The sequence below is a fragment of the Lampris incognitus genome, chromosome 20, assembly GCF_029633865.1.
Source record: "Lampris incognitus isolate fLamInc1 chromosome 20, fLamInc1.hap2, whole genome shotgun sequence".
NCBI classification, from domain to species: Eukaryota; Metazoa; Chordata; class Actinopteri; order Lampriformes; family Lampridae; genus Lampris; species Lampris incognitus.
The window spans coordinates 18,048,506-18,073,904 of NC_079230.1; the positions used below are offsets into that span (position 1 = coordinate 18,048,506).

Here is a 25,399-nt window from a genome sequence, read left to right on the forward strand (position 1 = left end):
GTGTGTGTATATATATGTATATAATGAGAGAGAGAGCATGGGTTAGAACACAGGTGCATTAAGCAAGGATCTAAGTGTTGGAATTTGCTAAATGGTCAAACCACTTTACATTTCTGTGTGTCAACAACAGGGACCTTGAGGTCATCCATGTGGGGTTTTTTTAGCAGAAATGTAGCTTAGGTAAGACATACATAACAAAACAAGACCTGTGTGTGTGTGTGTGTGTGTGTGTGTGTGTGTGTGTGTGTGCGCGCGCACACACGCACTGAAATCTCAGGTAGGATACAATCAAGAAGTAGGAATTTTTCATTATCTGTATTGGGTGCCCAACTGGGGTTCCCCTTACACTTAACATGCGTCTCAGGTGATGGGATTGTAATTGGATTTAAGTCAACCACACAAAACACATGCATCCGGGTAGCGTAGTGGTCTATTCCGTTGCCTACCAGCATGGGGATCACCGGTTCAAATCTCCGTGTTCGCTCCGGCTCGGTCAGGCGTCCCTACAGACACAATTGGCCGTGTCTGCGGGTGGGAAGCCGGATGTGGGTATGTGTCCTGGTCGCTGCAGTAGCGCCTCCTCTGGTCAGTCAGGGTGCCTGTTCGGGGGGGAGGGGGACAGGGGGAATAGCGTGATCCTCCCACGCGCTACGTCCCCCTGGTGAAACTCTTCAGTGTCAGGTGAAAAGAAGCGGCTGGCGACTTGACATGTATCGGAGAAGACGTGGTAGTCTGCAGCCCTCCCCGGATCAGCAGAGGGGGAGCAGCGATCGGGACGGCTCGGAAGAGTGGGGTAATTGGCCGGATACAATTGGGGAGAAAAGGGGGGGGGGTGGTAAAAGGAAGTGCGTTTCTTATCCACATTAAACATAAACGTAAGCAGAAATACACATTCGCTGGCGTGTACAGTCTGACATGGCTGGGTGGGGTGACACGGAAGCCAAGAAAGTGTTGGTACATTTAAAACAATGACAGTATTTGTGGGGGGGGGGGGTCAACATCATTTGAAACAAAAATCTTCATCTAATCTGATTTTATGCCATCTCTATGACCTGTTTCCTTATCTTCTGAGTTGATTAGTCATGCACCACAACTGTGAACACCACAACAGTAGCTGTGTGGGTCTGTTTGTGTTTGCAGATGTTGCTGGTACATTTCCATACATGCACTTACCATTAGACTGGTGGTAAAGCGGAACAGACCCGGACTCGTTTCAGTTACTTTCACCTTATCTCATGTTACAGCATTTCTCAGCTTAAACTGAGAAAAAGTGCAAATAACAGTGCAATTTAGCACATTTTTTTTACTGTGGTGAGCCAAACCTGCCCCGTAGACACGGGTTTTCTTTACATATATGCTTGTGAGGTAGGAAAACGCATGCGGCTTCCTGCGTTTTCTGCAGCAAAGCGCAGTCGTATCTCGATGTGGGCGATGGTAGGTGTAACTATAACCCAGGTTGAATCATATCTAGACACAAATCCAGATATGAGGTGTGGGTTGACCCGGTGTAAAGGAGGCCCTGGAGTCATTTGGGTAGCAGGCCTATGGACTGTAAGATTACAATGGTGAACTCTTGCACACTATCTGCTTTCCATCTGTGGCTTCCTGTTTCAAGCTGCCGCTCATTTCCTGGATTTGGTGTTGCACACACTTCTGGCTCTCTTCATCTGGTAAACTACTTTTGCTGCCTCATCTGACAGGGCCTAGAAAAGGGAATAAAATTGACAAATTAGATAAAATAATCCCCCAGATTCTTAATTTGGACATCATGTCCCTTTTCCTTAATGTGTGAATATTCCAAGAAATACGGCAGTTTACGGTACAAAATAATTTCCCTGTCATGTAGACGAGGAAGTTATAGAATTTCATTGGTGTTGGTTTTAACATAAATGGGAGATCCACTTGCAAAATTGGATATGTGTTTGCAAGATAAAGTGTTTTTTGCATAGTTTTTGAAACACTTAAGAGATGGATACCGTGTGTGCGCGCGCGCGTGCGTGCATGCCCGCCCATGCAAGATACTACAAATGCAGTGCTGACAGCATTTTGCTACTCCAAAGGCTTTTTTATGTTCATAAATACACATTTTGTGCTCCCATAAAGGAAATAACGTATGACTGAAAATCGAACACTTCTCCCACTGACTTATTGATTAAAAATTACTAATTGATAAGTTAATTACCGGAGACTCTGCGGAGAGGTTGTCACAGATGGTTGTCATGGACTCCATCCAGTTACTGTAAATACTTTCCTGCTCATGGGCCACGCTTAGTCCCCTACAGAGATGAACAGAGAGATCACAGCAAATCAGAACACACAACTAGAAACACACACACACACACACACACACACACACACACACACACACACACACACACACACACACACACACACACACACACACACACACACACCTGATGTCCCGGAGCAGGTCTTGCTGTGCTCTAAGTAGCCTCTGTGCCTCGTCTACCCTGTTCTCCATTGTTAGCCTCGCACACAGCTGAGCACAGTGGACAGCCAACACCGACATGTTCAGACTGCCAGGCTTAACCCTACTAAGAACAGAGAGAGAGGGAGAGAGGGAGGGTGAAAGGTGGCCAGACAGAATGAAAGATTATCGACAGACAGGTAATCTTCAGCACACTGAACCCTGTATTACCATGAGCTGTATTATACTCATCATATTTCACTATATTCCCTGTGCATTGTTAATTAACTGATTTATTTGCCACATGCCCAGCTAGACAGGGAGAAAGAAAGAGTGTGATGTGAAGAGATAAAGACACAAAGACAAAGCAAGAAAGGGAGAATAGAGAAAAGATTAAAAAGGAAGATTAGAGGGAAATATTTTAATATTGGCTCTCTTGATAGTAATGTTAATTATTTGATCCTTAGAAGACACCACCGACACATTTTTAGAACAGGTTTTTTTTCTCTCTATTTTCCTATCCCTCTGCTAAACGCGCATGCACACACACACACAAAGTGTGTACTTGGTGGTTGTGACTCGTCGTTGTTTAGTGATGATGCGTGTGACCCTCTGCAGGTCTCTGGTCTTGAAGCTTAACTGGAGCTGGAAAGGTATCTTCTCTCTCTGCAGAAAACCTGTTCTCACACACACCACACACACACACACACACACATTGACCTCAAACCTAATACATTTGTTTTTGTGTGATATTGGGCTATACAAATAAAATGGACTTGACTTGACTTGACCCCCCCCCCCCCCAAGTTATTGGTTCTGTCATTTGGTTGTTCTTTAAAACACACCATGCAAAACATTCATTCGTAAACTCTTCCATTTGCACTTGATATCCTACTGTTGCACACACATGCCCTTTACCCTCCATTCTCTCTGGTCTGACAGCAAACTGGAAGGTGACCTCCATCCCCTCTGTCACGTTGCCTATCTCTCTGATCAGCACGTGGTTGCTGTCCTCCTCATAAGGAAAGTACCTGTGGAGAAGACCTCGACAAATCAATGCACATGGCTCTGCAGATCTCAGTACACTTAAAACAAGAGCATGGAGGGGAGTTGGGGGGTGGAGGAGAGAGAGACTGCATCTCTGATTTGTTTAAGCTGCATGCCAGACTGTGCAAGGTTTTATAGAATATGTCTTAATGCATGTGCCATATTAGCTAACAATCTAATCTACAATATATTTTGACACTTTATGTTTGAACAGTGTTAATTCGGTAATTATTATTTTTCCAACATCAAATATGGAAGAGAAGAACTTTGTGAAGAAGAAGGGTTGCACCACCCAGCAGCCTCCTAAAATTGAGCGAATGGGTTTAATGCCTTGCTAAACCCAGCAGATAGACCATAGTCCACTCACACTCCATCAGGGGCAAGAAGGGTTAAAGTAACTCCTGTTGCGAGGACATTGTCCAACAGAGCTGACTGGATCTCTGTGGCCACTGTGCCGATATTGATGATGTTGACCTGCAGAGGTGAGAGACAAGGAGTCTATATGAAGACCGAACCCAAAGGAGCCTTTTTGGACAGTTCACAGGTTAACGCTTTAACCGAGGAAGACAGACTGACAGAGACAGACAGACCGACAGAGACAGACAGACAGACAAAATTACCCATTGACAGAATGGAAACGTGGGTCACAAACAAACAGAATTCCATCTAGTAAGCAGAACTAAGTACTGCAGATTGCCTTGAATGTGGCTAAGGCCGGAGGAGGAACAGGGAAGCTAGTCTGGGTTTGCTGCAGCCAAAACCTCTGCGGCACCCATTACTGGCAAAGACTGAATACTTGGCCCAGTAACACCCTCCGCTGACTAAGGTTTAACTAAGCACCTTTGTTTTCCTTTAGCAGTGCTTGGCTTTCCCAGCTCTGCACAATTTCAGCAGGGGGGTGAGGTGGCTCGTTCAAGCCTGCATGACCTCACACTTTTTCTGTGACGAGAATACAAAATGTTTCACACTTTTCATGCAAACAACACTCTTAACACACCCTTACTGTGCCTTTTATAATGGGGCAGGTGCTACACGTGCACCGTGGTAATCCTGAACCAGTCAGTGTTTACGCTGTTACTACTTACAAACCGTCTGTACTGCTATTTGTCATGTGGACATTTTGTGCTGCTGATTGTTCCGATTAAACGTGTAATCGGAACAATCTTAAGTACACTGGAAGCATAACCTGTTTTGATAGATTGGACAAAAATAAGGGTGCGTTTCCTGCTATTGAGCGGCATTTTTGATAACGCTTCAAGGTAAAAAAGTTTGCAGGATTGTAAATAAATGTCACAGTTTAATGTTCGGCCCATACAAGGTGCTAAAAACACTTCGATAGTTTGCAAGACAAACAAGAGGTGCATGGTATCAATTTTTAGCGATCTATGCACGTGCTTGTTTGTTAAGTATGCACACCTGCACAGTCTCCCCTGAGTTTAGACAGGAAACATTTTGCACCAAACTATGACTCTCAGATTGCCCGGCATCTCAACTATCGTCTCAAAGACTGACTCAGATACACAGCATGCCAGGACTCTGTACCCATAGGCAAGTATTGGCATTTCACATTTGTGCTAGATTCTCAGCTCTTGAGGGCAAGCGGGAAGATGAAGAGATAAAGCGAGAGATGAATAGAGTGGTGTAAAGAGGAAGTGAGAGCCAGGGCGTCCGGGTGGCATGGTTGCCTACCAACAGGGGGATCACCAGTTCGAATCCCCGTGTTGTGGGTATGTGTCCTGGTCACCACACTAGCGCCTAATTTGGTCAGTCAGGGCGTCTGTTCGGGGGCGGAATAGCATGATCCTCACACGCGTTACGTCCCCCTGGCGAATCTCCTCACTGTCAGGTGAAAAGAAGTGGCTGGTGACTCCACATGTATCGGAGGAGACATGTGGTCTGCAGCCCTCCACGGATCAGCAGAGGGGAGGAGCAGCGACCGAGACGGCTCGGAAGAGTGGGGTAATTGGTCAAGTACAGTTGGGGAGAAAAAAAGGGGGGGGATAATAAATAAATAAATACATACATACATAAATAAATAAATAGAATAAAAGAGGAAATGAAACATATACAAATCTAGGGGGGAAAGAGTAACATGGAGTGACATATGCAGAGAGTAAAGAGAGGAAGCGGAGCTTTTTTTGTGTGTGTGCATACAATAGTTCAGGTGCATACACCTGTTTGTGTGAGTCTGTTTTTCAAATCATCGGTCCAAATGAATGTATCTGAATGTCTGGGTGAGGTGTGTGCGTGCAGGCATGCACGTATATGTGCATGTGTCTCACCCTGCCTCCAGTTTCGTCAGCCAGTCTCCCCACTTGAGCCAGTTGACAGTCTGTCCCCTCAAAGGACATCACTGATATTATCACTCTGAGAGAAAGACAGGGAGAGGAGAGAGAGATGAAAGAGGGAGGGAGGGAGGGAAGAAGACAGGTAGGGAGCATGAGAGAGAGATACCAGAGTGATGGCTGTGATAAAGGAGGATTATGTCACCTGTCTAAACTGAGAAAAGAGCAGACATAGTGTCTGTGTGTTGTCAAGTTAGACAGTTGTGAAAAATAATGTGCGTTTGTGCGACTGTATTTAAGCATTCATGTATAAACCTGGGTTTGTAAATGGCTTGTGTGTGTGTGTGTGTCCCCACTCATTTTGTGCTGCCTGGCCCGCCAGCTGTCTGTAAAAATATGGCGTGGTGAACGAGGAGGAAGGAGACTGGAGACTTTGCTCCAGCTCGCCAAGTCCAATGTTGGCTCTGCCATCGGTGCACAAAATGACCTGAAGACACAGATAATCAAGTCCGTTAAAAATGGCCTCTGTCATTTTCAGCCTTGGCTCTTTGTACTGACATCTCCTCTGCTGTTGCAGCACGTTAGTTTTTTTACAGGCATCTTAATGAATTGTATTACTCCAATTCTCTTGAGTTGCATTTTATTCTCCAAATGGTAGATGTTGTGTTTTAAAGTTGTTTTCTTTTTGGATACGGTCGGTCACACTGTAAATATAAAGTAGTCGTACCTTTGACCCGGGGTACCTGGACGCCATCGCAACTGAGACCAGCACAGCAGGACCAAGAGCGGTGGCTCCCTGCTCAGCCAGCCTTTAGAGAGAGACAGAGTAGACGGACGGTTGAGAGCAAGCGTGTACACACACACACATACACACACACACACACATGCATGCATGCACACATACACACACTTAGACATAACACACACACATTCACACATACGCACATGCATGTACACGTATACACACACTTAGACAAAACACACACATGCACACACGCATGCACACACACCCATGGATAAAATACACACACACACACACACACACACACACACACACACTTAATACACACCACACCTAAATGTGGACAGTAGAAAGTCTGACAAGCAGTAAAAATACAAATCAGAATCAGAAACAATTCATTGTCATCTCAGTCATGTACTTTCATACACAAAAGAGACAAAATTTCGTTTCTCCCAGCCCACAGCAGTGTAACAAAAAAGACAAAAAACACATATCCAAAAGAAAGCGACACCGCCAAAAACACACAAAAACAGAGAGAACAAAGCAACAAAAACAAAAAAAATAGAAAGAAAATCAACATGGTGGTATTATTATTATTATCATCATTTCTTTCATGTTTCCTGTTTTAGATCCTGTAGAGTCTGGTCCAAACTATGGACCTGAGGGCTGAGGCACTATAGGACAGTACTTGTCGTAATATGTGGGCTGTTCTGAGTAGGACGATCTTCTGGACTGCATGGATGTTGATGTTGCCTGGGACACGGTTGGTTTATTATTATTATTTGGATTTTTCTCCCCAATTGTATCCGGCCGATTACCCCACTCTTCCGAGCCGTCCCGGTCGCTGCTCCACCCCCTCTGCCGATTCGGGGAGGGCTGCAGACTACCAGATGTCTCCACATGTCGCCGCTTCTTTTCACCTGACAGTGAGGAGTTTCACCAGGGGGACATAGCGCGCAGGAGGATCACGCTATTCCTCCCAGTCCCCCCCCCCCCCCGACCAGGCAGCCCGACCGACCAAAGGAGGCGCTAATGCAGCGACCAAGACACATACCCACATCTGGCTTCCCACCCGCAGCCACGGTCAGTTGTCTGTAGGGACGCCCGACCCACCCAGAGATAACGCAGGGATTCGACCCGGCGATTCCCGTGTTGGTAGGCAACGGAATAGACCGCCACGCTACCCGGACACCCCACCATGGTGTTATATTCGGTTTTCTGCAATACGTATTGCAATATGAAAGAATAAAAAGGCGTTACATTTATTTTACCAGATGTGTGCAGCTTTTATCCTCAGCTGCTCCATTTGCAAAGAATTTACCACTGTAGCAATGAGCAGGGGGGTTTTCGATTTTGTCTTCAAGAGTAGCCATAAGAAAATCAGACCCTTCTAGATTTCGTTTTCTAACAAGCAATAAGAGCTTTAGCGTGTGCAATACTTACACTGCAGTATAAGTATTGCACATGTGTGTACCGCGATGTCGCTTCTGAAACAATCCATTGTTCAGCCCCATTGCAAACACAAACAGCTACATGTGTACACAGAAACCAACAGCCCCATGAAGACACGCTTGCTGCGAGTCACTCACTCTCTGACCCTCTGTGATAACTGGTGGAAGCTCTCCGCTATACAATGTGGGTTGCTGTAGGTCACCCCTTGTTGCCATACATATTCGTAGTCCACCAAGGCCCAGTCCCTGAGAGGAAGAGGAGTACCGGTCCCATCGCCATACACTACCACCTGTGAAGGGATGGAAAGGACAGGAGGAGTACATACAGGGAAATGGAAAGAAAACATGCAAATGCAATTGTTTAGAATAACCTGCAAAGTGTACATTAACTAAACACCCTCAGCTGATGATGTTGCAAGCAGCCTTCAGCGTGGAGGTCAAGAGTCAGAGCGTCCCTAGATAACAGACCGAACCACTTTCTGTGTGTTTGGACTGATTTGTGCAGGAGAGAAAGGTGTGAGGGGTAAGGAAAAGAAAAAAGTCTACTAATACTGTACTTAACAGGTTTGTGATTCAGTAGCGGCTTCCTGCAGAGATCATTCAGTCAATCAAGTTACATTTTATATAGCGCTGAGTATTTTTACTCACATTTTTGCTTCAGTAAAACCAAATGTATTTTTGAATGGTACTTTTTCTCGACAGAAGGATATGAGTGTGCTTGCTGAGTGTGTGTGTGTGTGTGTGTGTGTGTGTGTATATATAGACAGACGGAAATATATATATATATATATACACACACACACACATATGAATGTCTGTTTGTCAGTATGTCTGCTTTCCGTCTGTCTGTCTATTGATACATGTTTTCTGAGAAAATGAAGTGGATCATTTTTAGATTGGTTAAAGACATTTATGGTGTTAGAATTTAACATTTTGAATTTTGATTTCTCAATTTGATAGATATCATTCAAGCCTTCTGACCGTCAATAGTTGACAGCTATGGGGGGAGACAAACAACATACGTTAGAAGTAATACTGAGCAATCGGGTATGAATTACATTCATTCATATACTGTGTGTGTGTGTGTGTGTGTTTGTGGCGTCTAGATAGGTCTTGGCAGAACAACAAACATCTGATTCATATCACTCATCATGGTGGAAAACTGTCTCTCTCGGTCTTACACACACACCTTGGATGTTATACATTCTTTGCGATGTTTGTCTTTTAATTCCCAGTCAACTCAACTTGTACTTTTCCATCATCCCCCAACTGGATCTGGTTTGGCTTGGTTGGCCTACTTTTTACAACACTACAAACTTCTGCTTGTGTTCCATAGAAACTTTTCAAACCATTGATTAAAACTCTCACGGAAATGTTGGCTGATTAGAAATTTGCGTTAACGAGCAGTTGGACAGGTGTGCCTAATAAAGTGGCCGGTGAGTGTATGCTGCCATCCAAGCGACATCTTTTTCAGGGACGTCCCTGCTTATTTCAGCAAGACAATGCCAAGGCACATTCTGCACATGTTACAACAGCATGGGTTCATAGTAAAAGAGTGCGGGTACTAGACTGGCCTGCCTGCAGTCCAGACCTGTCTCCCATTGAAAATGTGTGGCGCATTATGAAGCGCAAAATAGGACAATGGAGACCTCGGACTGTTGAGCAACTAAAGTCGTACATCAAGTAAGAATCAAGCAAGAATTCCACCTACAAAGCTTCAACAATTAGTGTCCTCAGTTCCCAAATGCTTCTTGAGTGTTGTTAAAAGGAAAGATGATGGAACACAGTGGTAAACATGCCCCTGTCCCAGCTTTTTTGGAATGTGTTGCAGACATCAAATTCAAAATGAGTGAATGTTTGCAAGAAAACAATACAGTTTATCAGTTTGAACATTAAATATCTTGTCTTTGTAGTGTATTCAATTGAATATAGGTCTTTAGTTTTGTGTACATTTAAGTTCAGGAAGTGGTGGTCTGTATAGCATACAGCTGACTGTATGACAAAAGTGACATGGCTCTGGTGCAGAACTCTAAAGTTTACAATATACGTGCACATATGTGATTGCATAAATTCTTGTTACACATAGCATAGAGTTGCTTTTGCTTGTGTATGTGTCTGTGCACGTGTGCTTTTGTGTATATGCACAAACAAACGTGCGCGTGTGTGTGTGTGTGTGTGTGTGTATGTATATATATATATATATATATATATATATATATATATATATATATATATATATATATATACACTACCGTTCAAAAGTTTGGGATCACCGAAACAATTTCGTGTTTTCCATGAAAAGTCACACTTATTCACCACCATATGTTGTGAAATGAATAGAAAATAGAGTCAAGACATTGACAAGGTTAGAAATAATGATTTGTATTTGAAATAAGATTTTTTTTACATCAAACTTTGCTTTCGTCAAAGAATCCTCCATTTGCAGCAATTACAGCATTGCAGACCTTTGGCATTCTAGCTGTTAATTTGTTGAGGTAATCTGGAGAAATTGCACCCCACGCTTCCAGAAACAGCTCCCACAAGTTGGATTGGTTGGATGGGCACTTCTTTGAGCAGATTGAGTTTCTGGAGCATCACATTTGTGGGGTCAATTAAACGCTCAAAATGGCCAGAAAAAGAGAACTTTCATCTGAAACTCGACAGTCTATTCTTGTTCTTAGAAATGAAGGCTATTCCATGCGAGAAATTGCTAAGAAATTGAAGATTTCCTACACCGGTGTGTACTACTCCCTTCAGAGGACAGCACAAACAGGCTCTAACAGGTACTATTTAATGAAGATGCCAGTTGGGGACCTGTGAGGCGTCTGTTTCTCAAACTAGAGACTCTAATGTACTTATCTTCTTGCTCAGTTGTGCAACGCGGCCTCCCACTTCTTTTTCTACTCTGGTTAGAGCCTGTTTGTGCTGTCCTCTGAAGGGAGTAGTACACACCGGTGTAGGAAATCTTCAATTTCTTAGCAATTTCTCGCATGGAATAGCCTTCATTTCTAAGAACAAGAATAGACTGTCGAGTTTCAGATGAAAGTTCTCTTTTTCTGGCCATTTTGAGCGTTTAATTGACCCCACAAATGTGATGCTCCAGAAACTCAATCTGCTCAAAGAAGTGCCCATCCAACCAATCCAACTTGTGGGAGCTGCTTCTGGAAGCGTGGGGTGCAATTTCTCCAGATTACCTCAACAAATTAACAGCTAGAATGCCAAAGGTCTGCAATGCTGTAATTGCTGCAAATGGAGGATTCTTTGACGAAAGCAAAGTTTGATGTAAAAAAAATCTTATTTCAAATACAAATCATTATTTCTAACCTTGTCAATGTCTTGACTCTATTTTCTATTCATTTCGCAACATATGGTGGTGAATAAGTGTGACTTTTCATGGAAAACACAAAATTGTTTGGGTGATCCCAAACTTTTGAACGGTAGTGTATATATATATATGTGCATGTTTTATGCCATGATCTCTTGCAAACACTCCCCTCTGGCAAGAGGCTAACATCTATAAAAACCAGAAACTCATGCCACAAGAACAGACACCCACAGGTCCTGACACTGCACCCCCATCCCGCCTTAGACCTTCTCTCCACCCCACAACATGAAATACATCTGCATACCTGCACACACACTCACATGCACAAACACTGTGTGATATATCTATGCCCTACCGTGTTCCCCCTGTAAATGTACATGGACACTTTGCAGAAAGCTTGCGCTGTTCTGCAAATAACCTTTAACTTAAAATTCTAATTTAACATGTTGTAAATAGAGTACTTGCCATATTTCAAGTGTTTCCCCATTATTGTAACTTATTCTTATTTATCTATTTTTATTTTATTTTATCTTGTATATAAGTTAAAATAAAAAAGTTAGAAGGATATCAAAGCATATCATAAATTTTATTATTTTAACTTTTGTTTTAGTGTTAATTTTCCCCCTTGCACAAATTCTTTGGGTGTTGTTGAACTACCTCATAATAAATACATCTGATTGTGATTCTGGTTGGGATGTGAGTGGGTGTGTCTGTATTAGCCAAAGGCACCTAGAATCCATGTTAATTTGTATTTGTGTATGGGTTTCTGCGTGTCATCTGTATGTTGTGTATGTTCCTGATACCTTGCGGGGATAAGAAATGTAAGTATTCATGTTGGCGTTAAATGGGCCCTGACTAATTTTCATTCCATTCATAACTTGATCTGCTAGACAGCTGTGAAAGAGGCCAGGGTACGTCATAAATCTGTCAGTTCACACTGGTAATACCCTTCAGCTCAATCCCAGGGCAAACCTATTCACACACATGCGCAAACACACACACACACCTGGGAGGTGTTAATAATCATGCTTCCTGTGCTGTTAATCAGTGGCTCAACTTGTAAATTTCCCAGTCGAACCCCAGACATATCGGTAAGGCTGTTGATGAAAGTCGGCCCATGAGTTTGTACTGAGTCTCTGCTCAGTGTAGACCAGACCAGAAATACCACAAGACCACGCGGTCTTGTGGTATTTCTTGTGGTATATGTGTGTAATTACACTGTAGACAAATAATTTCTTGTGGTATATGTGTGTAATTACACTGTAGACAAATAATTTCTTGTGGTATATGTGTGCAATTACATTGTAGACACTGTAGTCTTGTGGTATTTCTTGTGGTATATATGTGTAATTACACTGTAGACAAATAATTCAATTTCAGCCAGAAAACAGTGTTTGCAAATATTAGAATACATGTGTATGCTGCATAAAAACTGGAAATTGAATATGCTTTTCCTAGCAACACAAGGATGCTTTTTGCTTTTCTTTTTTTTCCATCCAGTGCCACACAACTGTCAATCATTCCTCACCCCTGACTCCCCAAATGTTGAGACCCCATAGGCGGGCGAAATTCCAAAGTTAAGATGTACAGTTAGATTCAGCAATCGCTGTTGAAAAGAGCAGGGTTGAGTTCAAACGGCACATCTGTCAGGCGCGACTGTGAAAACGCCTTTTAAGAAAAGCTGAACAACAACTTTCCCAAGTGACAACCAGCAGCAAACCACATTACTGATCCAACACGTTAACAACCGAGAGGAGCACCCCCTTAACTTTGTGATTTAATGTGCGTAATTGAACCAGATGTCTCAGGTGCTGACTTGATACGACCCGTGTGTGTGTGTGTGTGTGTGTGTGTGTGTGTGTGTGTGTGTGTGTGTGTTCTTTATCATCTTGGTGACTACTATAGTTTCAGAGCACACGTGAACGGCATGTGAAATGCTGTACATAAACATAAGTGACGGCGTGAGACAGGAAGCAGTGTCATGGTCAGTAGTGATCTCACAGTGTTCGGGGACGTGGTGATCAGAAGAAAGCAACGTCATGTGACTATCATCAAACACATTTTTATCACCCGACGTTATGTTACTGACAGGCAGGGGATGCTGGCTGTTAGTGGAAGAAAACGGCACATCTGACTGTGTCACATATAAACAGACAGAGTGCTGTGTATTGTTTGTTGGACACAATGCAAAGCACCTCGAGCTGGCAGTGCGATGATGACACACATGTTAAACTCTTAAGTGCAGCACGAGTCATTACAAACTCTTGAATATGTTTTCAGGACGGGTTTCTGACGGGTTTATTGACTGTCAGGCCAATCTCACGTCAGTGTTGTAAGCCAAAGCTGAGGGTGTAGTTTGCTCTCAGCTGGGTAAATTTGCCCATGGAAGGTAAATTAAAAGCTTCTCCCCGTACTCAGTTGTGTTCACCGACAGCTACCGAGGTGTCCCTTCAGCAAGGCACTAAACCATCCATCCATCCATTATCCAAGCCGCTTATCCTAATCAGGGTCACGGGATGGGGATGCTCGAGCCTATCCCAGCCGTCATTGAGCGGCAGGCGGGAGACACCCTGGACAGGCCGCCAGTCCATCACAGCCCCCCCCCCCCCACACACACACACACATTCACACCTAGGGACAATTTTGTACGGCCGATTCACCTGACCTACATGTCTTTGGACTGTGGGAGGAAACTGGACTACCCAGAGCAAACCCATGCAGTCACGGGGAGAACATGCAAACTCCACAAACAGGACGATCTGGGATGACCCCCAAAGTTGTATTACCCCGGGGTTCGAATTCAGGGCCTTCTTGCTGTGAGGCGACTGCGCTAACCACTGAGCCACTGGCACTAAACCAACAGGTTGTTTTTTCTTCACCAGGGGGGCTGCCAGGTTAAACTTCCACAGCAACAGGCGATGCCTTGCTCAAGGCTACCTCAGCAGCGGGAAATGTCACTACGAGATGCTGCTCGTTCACTCTCGCCAACCGCATTTTCCATAAGGCACCATTTTTCAAAGTCCGTAGAAGCAAGGTGGGAAAAGTACTCGAACACTGATGGGCAGACAACAAGTGCAATTCATCAGCTGCTTTGGAGTTCCCTCCTTCCTTACCTCGTCATTGAAAGTCACCAGAGCTACTCTTCTGTGAGGTGAGCTCTGGAGTAAAGATGACAGCGCCCTCTGCAGGGCGTCCTGAATGCCCTGCCAAAATTAAGAAGAGCTTATAAGCAGCTTGCTTATAAATTTAAACAACATCGCCACAAACAAAACAGCGGAGGTGAGGAAAGAGGAGGAGGAAGGAGAGGAAGAGGAAAAAAGGAGGAAGCACAATAACAACAGTCGGGGGTTATTTGGGGGATTTTTTCCCTGCTTTTCTCTCCAACTGTATCTGGCCAATTACCCCACTCTTCCGAGCCATCCTAGTCGCTGCTTCACCCCCTCTGCTGATCCGGAGAGGGCTGCAGACTACCACATGCCTCCTCCGATACATGTGGAGTCACCAGCCGCTTCTTTTCACCTGACAGTGAGGAGTTTCACCAGGGGGATGTGGCGCGTGGGAGGATCATGCTATCCCCCCCGAAACAGGCACCCTGATTGACCAGAGGAGTCGCTAGTGCAGCGACCAGCACACATACCCGCATCTGGCTTCCCACCCATAGACACGGCCAATTGTGTCTGTAGGGACGCCCGACCAAGCCGGAGGCAACATGGGGATTCGAACCGGCGATCCCCATGTTGGTAGGCAACGGAATAGACCCCTATGCCACCCGGATGCCCCCGGGCATTCTTAAGTCATAGACACCCAAAATGATAACCACCACCCAAAAATTTGTTCCAATTATACCAAGGAAGGAGCAGAGCTAGGTCTCAGTTCATGTTTGCTGACTAGCTCATTGCCAGCGGGAAATTTGGTCAAATGTGACGTGGGGGTGGGGGGGATTAGGTCATTATCTATGAAATGATAAATTAAATCACCCTAGGAGAACAACTTTTTTCAACTTGGTGTGTTCGGGCCTGTGTAATAAAGATTAAAGCAACAAACCGTCTCACCTCTAGTCTGGATACGTATTTTGGGGCTTTCCTACTGTTGCTTGGTGGTACCTGCAGATGGGGTGGAGACAACACTAAAAATTAACAACAGCAAAAACCCAAACATGTAAAGATTTAATTCTAATACTGCCATTTGTCCCACATTAATTCCTTTCCCCGTCGACCCTGTAGCCGCCGTAGTATTCTCCATCTCTCGTTCTCTCACACACAAATGCACACACATCTCCACAAACGCCACTGCATTAACACACAAACCTAACCACACAACACACACTCCCAAAACACACACACACACACACACACACACACACACACACACACACACACACACACACACACACACACACACATGCAAACAAATACAACAGCCTAACCCGCAGCCCCTATACACACCTCTGCAGTAATACTCATGCTCCCAGACACATCCACACAGAAGACCACCAGTGTGTTCTCCAGGTTCTGGTAGTCATCCTCGGTCTTAGACGGCAGGTGAAGGATGTCGAGGGCCATCGGGACCCGGTATCCCCCTCCACTAGCGTTCGCATACACACTGTCCGGACCGAGGGCCTCTTCTGGGTCACCGAGAGAGTTCAGACATCCACAAAACTCACAAACCCACGCCTAGGGGAGAGAGGAGGGGGAGAAGGGGGGAGCGGGATGGGTAGACTTAGCCAGGTTATAGAAACCACAATGAACTTGAACACAAGGAAACAGATGAATGAACTGATGAATGATTGAATGAACAAATCAAAACGGAAATATACCAGAACTCACATTTTTATGTACAGAGCTCAGAGAGGACATGGCAGCACTACATCTCCCACAATTCACTGGGCTCTCAAAGCTCAGGTGGCTGGAGGCTGCTTATAGAGAGACATGACGAGTATTGGTATCTGTCTCCGACAACCAAAACCAGAAAATATAGGTCTGCACTCTTGTTCTTGTAGAGCATGCTCTTCTTAAGAAAAACACACTTCAAAAGGGAGAACATGAGTGCAAAGGGTGCAAGTTTAAACATTAGAGATGCATTGTGGGCTTTGAGGATACACAAATCACCTAAAGACGCACAACTACCCATGTCTCAGCTGTTTCTATTGATAACGAATCTCAGTTTGTTTGTGCTAGCCAGTTACGACTATATCATGGGGATTCATACAGGCTCATGAATTGACGTCAGCATCTCATTCATTTCTCATATATTGTGGTTGGCAAGTTTACTTTCACAACTTAACCCATTCTGTGTTCTCAGCATTTTTTTTAAAATATTGAAATTGCACGTGTGTTATGCAAGGACCGAAGGACACACAAGAATCATTGCACCTAAAAAGCTTGTTTCTATATGTGTCCAGGTGTGTGTGTGTGTGTGTGTGTGTGTGTGAGAGAGAGAGAATGTGAGTGAGTGAGTGAGTGTGTGCATCTGTGTGTGTGTGTGTGTGAGAGAGAGAGAGAGAGAGTGAGTGAGTGAGTGAGTGAGCGAGCGAGTGAGTATGCGTGTCTGTGTGGGGGTGTTTGTGTGAGTGATTGAGTGAGTGTATGTGTGTGAGAGAGAGAGAGTGAGTGATTGTGTGTGTGTGTTAGAGAGAGAGAGCGAGAGTGTGTGTGTGTGTGTGTGTGTGTGTGTGTGTGTGTGTGTGTGTGTGTGTGTCCCTCTCACCACTGTCAATGTCCACTAGTTTTCCAACACTGACAGAGAGGATGTTTATATTCACCTTCAGCCAGCTCTCGCTACTAACCCTCTCACCTGCAGAGAGATGCAGAGGTACATGGAGAGAAGAATGGGAAGATACGGAATGAGATGACGGGACAACGTGTTCATCAACACGCCATGTATCCTGTCAAAATGGACCTCGAACAAGACACCAATCCCACCACACCTCTCATTTATTGTAAGTCATTCATGAAAACCGCACCAAAGTGTAAAACTTTTAAGTAGAAATGAAAGATGGGTTGAGAGTGGTGATGGATGGATGGGTGAGCAAGAGGGAGAGAGAGGGAGAGAAAAAGATATCGACATCATCATTCTACAGGAGACATGGTGTAAAGCTGACTGTCATCCACTGTCCCAACGGTTATAGAGAAATAATAGTACCATCTCAGAAACACAGCAACACCAACAGAGGTAGGGAATCTGGAGGATTAATCATTTGGTATAAATCTGATATACATAATCAAACTGACCCCCTAAAAATGGGCAAATATGACATACGGTTAAAACTAAAAAAAGAGCTCCTATTAACAGAAAAGGACTTGTTTATCCGTGCAAAATATATCTCCCCCTCTGAACCCTCCCTACTTCTCAGAGGACATCTTCCCCACCCTTGAGACAGCAACATGCCATTTCCAGGCCCAGGATAATGTGCTCGCATGTGGGGACACAAACGCACACACAGCAACACTTGCTGACCTCACAGATCCACAAGGGGACATTTACATCTCCAATGAAAATATCTCTCACCCTTTCACTCTCCGCCACAGGAACAATAGTGACCAGGTCATCAACAAGAGTGGAGGAGACCTCCTGCAGCTCTGTCAGAGCCTCAGTCTGTACATTGTCAACGGTAGGATACGGGGGGACAGCCTGGGTAGATTCACCTACTGTTCACCTCTTGGCCACAGATTATATAATCACAGACCTTGACCCTTCCTCTCTCAGCTCATTCACTGTCAAACCACTAACCCCTCTGTCTGACCACAGCCAAATTACCCTGTTTATCAAAAGATCAGACATTAAAATGACACACACAACCCAGTAAGCTGTACAATATCAGAAATTCATACAGATGGGACCAAAACAGTGCAGAACAATACCAGTAAGCAATTGATACCCCAAAAAGCCAAACACTTTTAGATAACTTTCTGGATTTTACATACTCCTACAGTAAAGACATTCTCAACCCAGCAGTAAACAATATTAACAATATTGTAGCGAATTCAGGGGGCAGCCCGGCTGGACCGTCGCAGCCGGGACGCAAACTCGGATCTCCCACACCGCGGGCGACAACATTAACCAGTCGACTAAAGGGCCCGACCCATTAGCCAAGGGCTACCGAGCCTATTCATCCGTGTTCGTTACATTGGCCCCTTCCTTCGGGAAGGGCGTCCCCGTCCAAATTGGATTTATATCAAAACACGGCACAACTGATCATATTTACACCCTACATACCCTAACTGATAAATATATAACACAAAATAAAACAAAAATTTAGGCCTGTTTTATTGACTTCCAAAACGCTTTTGATTCTATTTGGCATGCAGGACTGTTCTACAAAGTTATTGAGAGTGGTGTAGGGGGTAAAACATATGATATTATTAAATCAATATATTCTGGCAATATGTGCAGCGTAACAATTGGCATAAAAAGAACAGAATTCTTTACCCAAGGGTGAGGTGTCCATCAGGGCTGTAACCTCAGCCTCGCACTCTTCAATATCTACATCAATGAATTGGCTACTATACTAGAAAAGTTTTCTTCTCCACAATCAGGAGGTGAAATGCCTACTCTTTGCAGATGACCTGGTTTTGCTGTCCCCCACAGCAGATGGCCTACAGCAGAGCTTGGATCTGCTAGAAGATTACTGTCAGTCCTGGGCCCTGACAGTAAATCCCAAAAAGACCAAAATAATGATATTCCAAAAAAGATCCAGATCTCAGGACGTTCTACCTAAATTCTCAATTGGTATAAAACATGTAGAGAACTGTACACGTTACACCTATCTAGGATTAAAACCAAGTTCAACTGGACTTTTAATGAAGCAGTTCATGAGATGAGAGGGAAAGCACGCTGAGCTTTCTATGCCATAAAAAAAAAAAGAAAAAAAGGTAACACTTTTATTTAGGGGGCGGAAATTATCTAGTAATAAGGTAATTATCACACAATTTCTTAGAAATAAGGTTGACATTACCTTGTAATTTCCTAGTAATAAGGTGGTGGTTTTTACAGGTAATTTTACAGCTAACCTTAACCCTAACCCAAATTACAAGGTAATTTCAACCTTATTTCTAAGAAATTATGTGATAATTACCACCTTATTACTAGGTAATTTCCAACCCCCTCTAACCCCCTAACAAAGTGTAACCAAAAAGATATATACAAACAGAAATACCAGGTAAATTAATTGAGTGCGTTATTGTGCCAATTGCACTCTATGGCAGTGAGGTGTGGGGTCCACTTACAAAACAAGATTTTATTCAATGGGATAAACACCCCATTGAGACCTTGCATGCAGAGTTCTGTAAGATTCCCCTACTTGTCCAGAGGAAAGCTACAAACAATGCATGCAGGGCAGAATTAGGCCAATACCCACTAATACTAAAAATACAAAAAAAGAGCAGTTAACTTTTGGACACATCTAAAACTAAGTGACTCCCTCTCGTATCATCACCAAGCCCTGCAATGCCAAGAGCTGAATAGTAATAGGAACCCCCTTACTCAACTGGTTACGAGGCTGAGAGCACAAACCTGCTCTATTAGCACACCTCGGGAACACAACACATCACCAATCGGACTCAATCAAATTACCAAACAGTTAAAACAAAACTACATCACATATTGGCAAACAAAAACACAGAGCAAAATGCAGTGCTGTCTGGCTCTACATCGACAGTACACCACAGCAGATTATTTGAGCATGGTGACCGATCAACAACTCAAAAGAACCTTGACTGTGTACAGACTGAGTGAGCACAGCCTTGCTATTGAAGGGGAGACACAGGAAAACCTGCAGAGCAAAGGCTGTGCTGTCACTGCACCCTCAGTGAGCCTTAAAAAGAGCTACACTTCCTCAATAACAAGGTTTTCTTAACCTACCAGATGAAGAAAAACTAGCAGTCCTACAAGGGGAAGACCCAAAGAGCTGTTAGTTGGTAGCAGTCTATGTATGTTGCTGCCTGCCATAAAGTGAGGGACAGTGAGTGACAGTCACCTGACATGTTGTTGCTGCCATATTCGATGAAAGTGTGTTCTTTTGTCTTGTATTATGCTTCTTTGTTGTACTACGTTTCTATGTGTGTTTGTTTTCAATGGTGTTTTCCAATTGATGTTTGGCTTTTTTTCCCCCTCTTTTTTCAATGTTTGGACACTTGCTTTGGCTATATGTACATTGTTACCTCATGCCAATAAAGCCATTTGAATTGAATTGAATTGAGAGAGAGACAGAAGGAGAGACGGGGGGGGGGGGGGGATAGAAGAGATGTTTGAAAAGAAAGCGGACAGGGGAGAGAAAACCAGTAGCTCACCCTTGGGTGGGAGAGGTGGAGGTGCAGAAGGAAGTGGTGGGGGGATGGTGAAGGAGATGGAGCGAGGCTGCTTGCGGTCTTTCAGGCGTCGCGGGGGCAACGGAGGAGGGACAACACTGGGGCCTGCAGGTGAAAGGAGGAGATAGGAGGTCGGCACAGATTTGTAACCTTCAATACAGGCTTTAGATAAAATAATGATTTAAGAGGAAGACACAACCTGAGAGAGAGAGAGAGAGAGAGAGCGATGGAGAGAGAGAAAGATGGAGAGACCGGAACAGAGCAAAAGCGGTGCAATAAAGAGAGACACATAGGCAGCAAGACAAAGTTATTTAGATACTGTAGACAGAGACACGCAGACAGACAGACAGATAGATAGAGAGATAGATGTGACAAACAGGAGTGGGTGAGGGAGGACTTGTGTGAGTAGGTGTGTGTATTGGATGATATGTACTTTCCCTTCTCTAACCTTTATCTTTACATCTTCAAAATTTGGCTTTTTTTCTCTCTCTGCCCTTTTTTCTCTTGCATATGCAACGCAGTATGAACCCCCATGCGCGCACACACACACACACACACACACACACACACACACACACACACACACACACACACACACACACACTCTCTTTCCTGTTATGACAATACTCTTGGGAGTGTGATAGCTCGCTTCACAATGTCATAACAACTCAGTTAAAAACATTTGCCCCATTTGTACTATGAATATATTGTAAATAGTCTCTCTTTCTAGACAGAAATGCAAACAACAGAAACTGCTGAACCTGAGACTTGGTTGGAGGGCGCAAGCATGGATCAGAAAGAAAGAGAAGGAGAAAAGAACGGAAGAGGGAGGAAAGAGGGAGAGAGTGAGAGGCAGAGGATTCACCTGCTTGATGGTTGACAGCCGCCGAGTTGATAAACTGATGTTCAGACACAGACTGTCTGAGAGAGACACTGGTGCATGCTGGGAAAATGAGTGTCACATAACAAATTGGGTTAAAAAGTTAATATGATTCCACATAGTGGGTTATTTGAATTGACAAGGAAACTAAAACGTAGTCCCAATGTGTGTTGAATACACAGTACAAAAGTAGAGATGACTATGAAAGCGAACATAGCATATAAGGAATGATGATGATGTGATGCAGAAACTTGCTTTCTCTACTGATGTCAGGTCTCCAGTTACATACTACATAGCTGCAGGCAAACTCCATCTGAGAGAGAGAGCGAGAGAGATGGAAAGAGAGAAAGGAGAAAGATGGGGAGAGAGAAATGGAGAGAGGAAGATGGAGATAGAGAGGAAGCTTGAGAGGGGAAGATGGAGAGCGAGAGGGAAATGGAGAGATGGACAATGAGGAAGATGGAAAGTGAGAGATGGAGAGAGAGGAAGATGGCGACAGAGAGAGATTTGATTTTAAAAAGGTACATTTATTCAGAATACATTACAGTCCAACAGCTGATACTCAAACACAATCATCTCTTTATCATCCAGCTCATATAAAAAAAAAAGTGTCAGGAAAAAAAGACCATTGAGTAGCCTTAACAAGTATTTGCAAAAACAGAAATTCAAAATAAAATAGCCCAACACAAACACAAATTCGCCTCAGGGAGTTTGCAGCAACACAACATCCTGTCCTTAGACCCTCGCATCGGATGAGGCACAACTCCCTAAAAAAAACCTTTAACAGGGAGAAAAAATAGGAAGAAACCTCGTGGAGAGCAACAGAGGAGGGATCGCTTTCTCCCAAGAGGGACAACGTGCAATGGATGTTGAGTTTACACAATTTACATACCAAAGAAATAAAATGAAAAGCCAATAATACAGCCAGGACTTTCCCTCATTACACAAATTAAAAAAAGAAAAACATCTTCATCAACTCCAACTATGCACAATACCACCCCAGCTCTGGAAAAAAAATGCCATGTCTGTGTAGAAGCTCTGCTCTGTAGGGTGATGTTTGTGGTGGAGACCAGTTTCTGGGTAAGTCCTGGAGAGCACCAGTCGTGGACATCCAGCCAGACTCCATGAATCAGTGGCTCCTCCAGCAGCAGTAAGAGGAAGATCTTCCAGTGCAACACACTCGTCGACCAAATTCGTCTTAAGCATCATCAAGGAGTTGCAATTTCATTTTCTGTACAAATTTTTTCAGTCTGGAGATTTCCTGGTCAGTTTTTACTTCCAAATCTCCTGTGTTTTTTACAAAACGTTTGACTGAGTCAACAAAAAGCTGCAAATCTGGAAAATAATTTTCCACCTTGACCACCCTCAAACCCTTAGTGACCTGTAAAAACTTCCTGATTTTCAGGAGAGCATAGCTCCCTACAGTGTTCACCAGTGTATGAGGAGTGAAAACTAACTCACAGTCACTTTCTTTTGTGTCCTCCTAAGGTGAAGAAGAGGATGGCTTTTTACCTTTTGAAACCCTCCGCTTTTAAATTGTCCTGTCTATCCTCTCTGGGCTTCCTTTTAATAGACTTTTTTAATTTTATTTCATCATCCGACAGCATCTCTTCCTCTTCCTCAAGTACAGACTCTGCCACGCTAATAGCAGTCTGCTGTATTTGCTTCTTCATATCTCGGCCTGCCAATTTGCTACACTCCCCATTCTCACTGTTTTCATTTCCGTCAGCTTCCGCCTGTTCAAGTTCTGTCACCTTCTCATTGTGATCATCTTTTTTTTAACCTGCTCAACCTGCCACCTGGTCTATTTCTCCTGCCCCTCGCTCCCCGGCCTCCTGTCTGCCCCGTGCCGACTCGGCAGCGCCGCCTTCAGCCGGAGATGCGCCGCTCATGGTGGCATCGGGAGACGAAGGCGGCCCTTGAGGATCAGACCTACCCTCACTCCGGTCGGGACAAGACCTTATTAAATGCCCCTCAGACCCACAGCCAAAACATTTCATCATGCCGGATGTAACAAACACAATGTAGTCAAAACCGTCGATCCTGAACTTAAGCTTCAGATCCAAATCCTCCGCATTATCTCTCAGAATCAAGAAGCCTTGTCTCCTGTGGGACACAACGTGTCTCAAGTGAGGAGACTTGCAACCCGAAGCGACCATTTTTATCGGGGACACTAGCTGTCCCTATCTTGCAAGCTCCTTCTCTAATGCGGCATTACTCATGAACGGGGGAACATTAGAAATGGTGATTCTCGTGGCAGGATTAACCAGTGGCCTTAATCGCCGCACCGCTGTCCACCACCTGGCTGACCTCATCAACACTGTCGATGAACATTATCACGGCACTGTTCATACCGGATGCTGATTTTATGCTTCCATATCCGCCCAGCGCGATGCAGCACTCCTCCGCCGAGCATTTGACCACCGGAGCCACTTTAATCGCGTGCCGGCGTGTCAATTTTTCAAACGCCGTCCATCCACCTCCCACAACGGCCATATTGACCCGCTGAGGGCCCCAAAAAACAAAACAACTCCACTCAGATCTGTCACCGAAAATAGAACTAGAAGACAACAAAAAAAAGCATATGAAAAAGGACAAGACGGATAGAAAAATAGAAAAAAAGTACGTTTTATAAACTCGTTTATACCGAAGCAACACGCTGCCACTCCGTCCTCGCTCGCACTTCCACTCCGCTTCGAGAGAGAGAGAGAGAGAGAGCGAGAGGATAACAGATTGAGAGAATAAGTGGGAGAGTTGGAAAGAGATGTAGAGACGGAAGGAAACAGAAAGTGACAGATGTTGCAGGATAGTGTGAGGAAGATAGAGACAGAGAATGAGACAGATAGAGACAATTAAAGCAAGACAACATTTTGTTGAAAAAAAAATCGGCCTGAAACGAGAGAATTGTAAGCATGTCTACACATTTTGACAAGTGACGTCATGTACTGCAGCTGGTGAAAGCACGACGATGTTATTTGACGATAGTGAAATGTTGGCCATGGTCAAAATTCATAGGGCCAACAAAGATGGGAGACGAGAGCTCGGTCTATCATTACTTTCCCGTCTTCATCAATTCTTTAGATACACACTAGGAGTCTTTAAAAACGACCCAGCGGCGGTCAGTATGGCATCTACCAAGCACATGTCCTCATGTAGCCCAGACAGATCCTCAACAAACCAAGACAGATCCTCAACAAACCCAGACAGATCCTCAGCCTGGCTAATGGTAAAGTCAGTAGCCACCTGGACTTCTGGACGAAAACACAACTCAGCCGCCTTTTGAACAACTGATAGATTGCCAAGTGCTAGTATGGGTTGGCATCCTCTATCTCACACACACACACATACATACACACACACACACACACACACACACACACACACACACACACACACACACACACAGAGTTTACATAGCCAGACAAGAGTGAAAGGACACCTCATTACTTTGTAGCCTACCCATAGTAATTCAGATTATCATGTTACAATATCTGATTCCCTGCACTTTCTCTGGTAACCAGAAACGCACAATACAACAAAAGAACATTTACCTTTTGTGTGATCCGTGTCCTGTCGCTCAGCAAGCGCCTGAAAACAAGTGCACTCCACCTTACCTTATGTCTGAGATCTGTGTGTGTGTGTGTGTGTGTGTGTGTGAGTGATTAAAGTCCAAACTGCTGCGCTCCTTGTAAGATGTGTGAGTCAGGAAGTGAGAGCAGAAAGAAACCAGTCAGAGCGAGAGATAGACAAGAGACAATACGAGGAAGAGAGACTTGGTACCCGCTTCTGGCAGACACGTGTCTGATGACATCAAGTCTTTGGGGGGGAGACACTGTGATGGGTAAAACTTGAGGAGCAATCAGAGGATGGTAACAGAGGAGAAGACGGAAGGAGTGAGAACAATGACAAGAAAGATGCTACAAACTTCATAGATAT

At 44.2% G+C, this 25,399-nt stretch overlaps 1 protein-coding gene across 1 annotated transcript; it reads right to left on the minus strand.

Annotated features, from left to right (window-relative positions):
- Positions 1-1,323: 1,323 nt before the first annotated feature.
- si:dkey-9k7.3 (circularly permutated Ras protein 1) lies at positions 1,324-25,118 on the minus strand. Its single transcript, XM_056300271.1, has 19 exons — positions 25,015-25,118; positions 21,719-21,776; positions 21,449-21,526; positions 20,566-20,688; positions 16,985-17,071; positions 16,105-16,190; positions 15,724-15,951; positions 15,331-15,381; positions 14,392-14,481; positions 8,092-8,243; positions 6,488-6,569; positions 6,117-6,247; positions 5,758-5,842; positions 3,843-3,949; positions 3,347-3,459; positions 2,994-3,105; positions 2,415-2,555; positions 2,183-2,276; positions 1,324-1,703 (listed from the first exon to the last, which is right to left on the minus strand). The coding sequence occupies exons 2-19, from the start codon at positions 21,774-21,776 to the stop codon at positions 1,623-1,625; spliced, it is 1,899 nt and encodes a 632-aa protein (XP_056156246.1). The 5' UTR covers positions 25,015-25,118; the 3' UTR covers positions 1,324-1,622.
- Positions 25,119-25,399: the final 281 nt, after the last annotated feature.

Coding starts and splice junctions, on each gene's coding strand:
- si:dkey-9k7.3 (XM_056300271.1), bottom strand. CDS start 21,776: ATGGAGTTTGCCTGCAGCTATGTAGTATGTAACTGGAGACCTGACATC. Junction 15,382..15,723: donor GCATGAGTATTACTGCAGAG/GTGTGTATAGGG, acceptor CCCCATCTGCAG/GTACCACCAAGCAACAGTAG. Junction 14,482..15,330: donor AATACGTATCCAGACTAGAG/GTGAGACGGTTT, acceptor TAATTTTGGCAG/GGCATTCAGGACGCCCTGCA.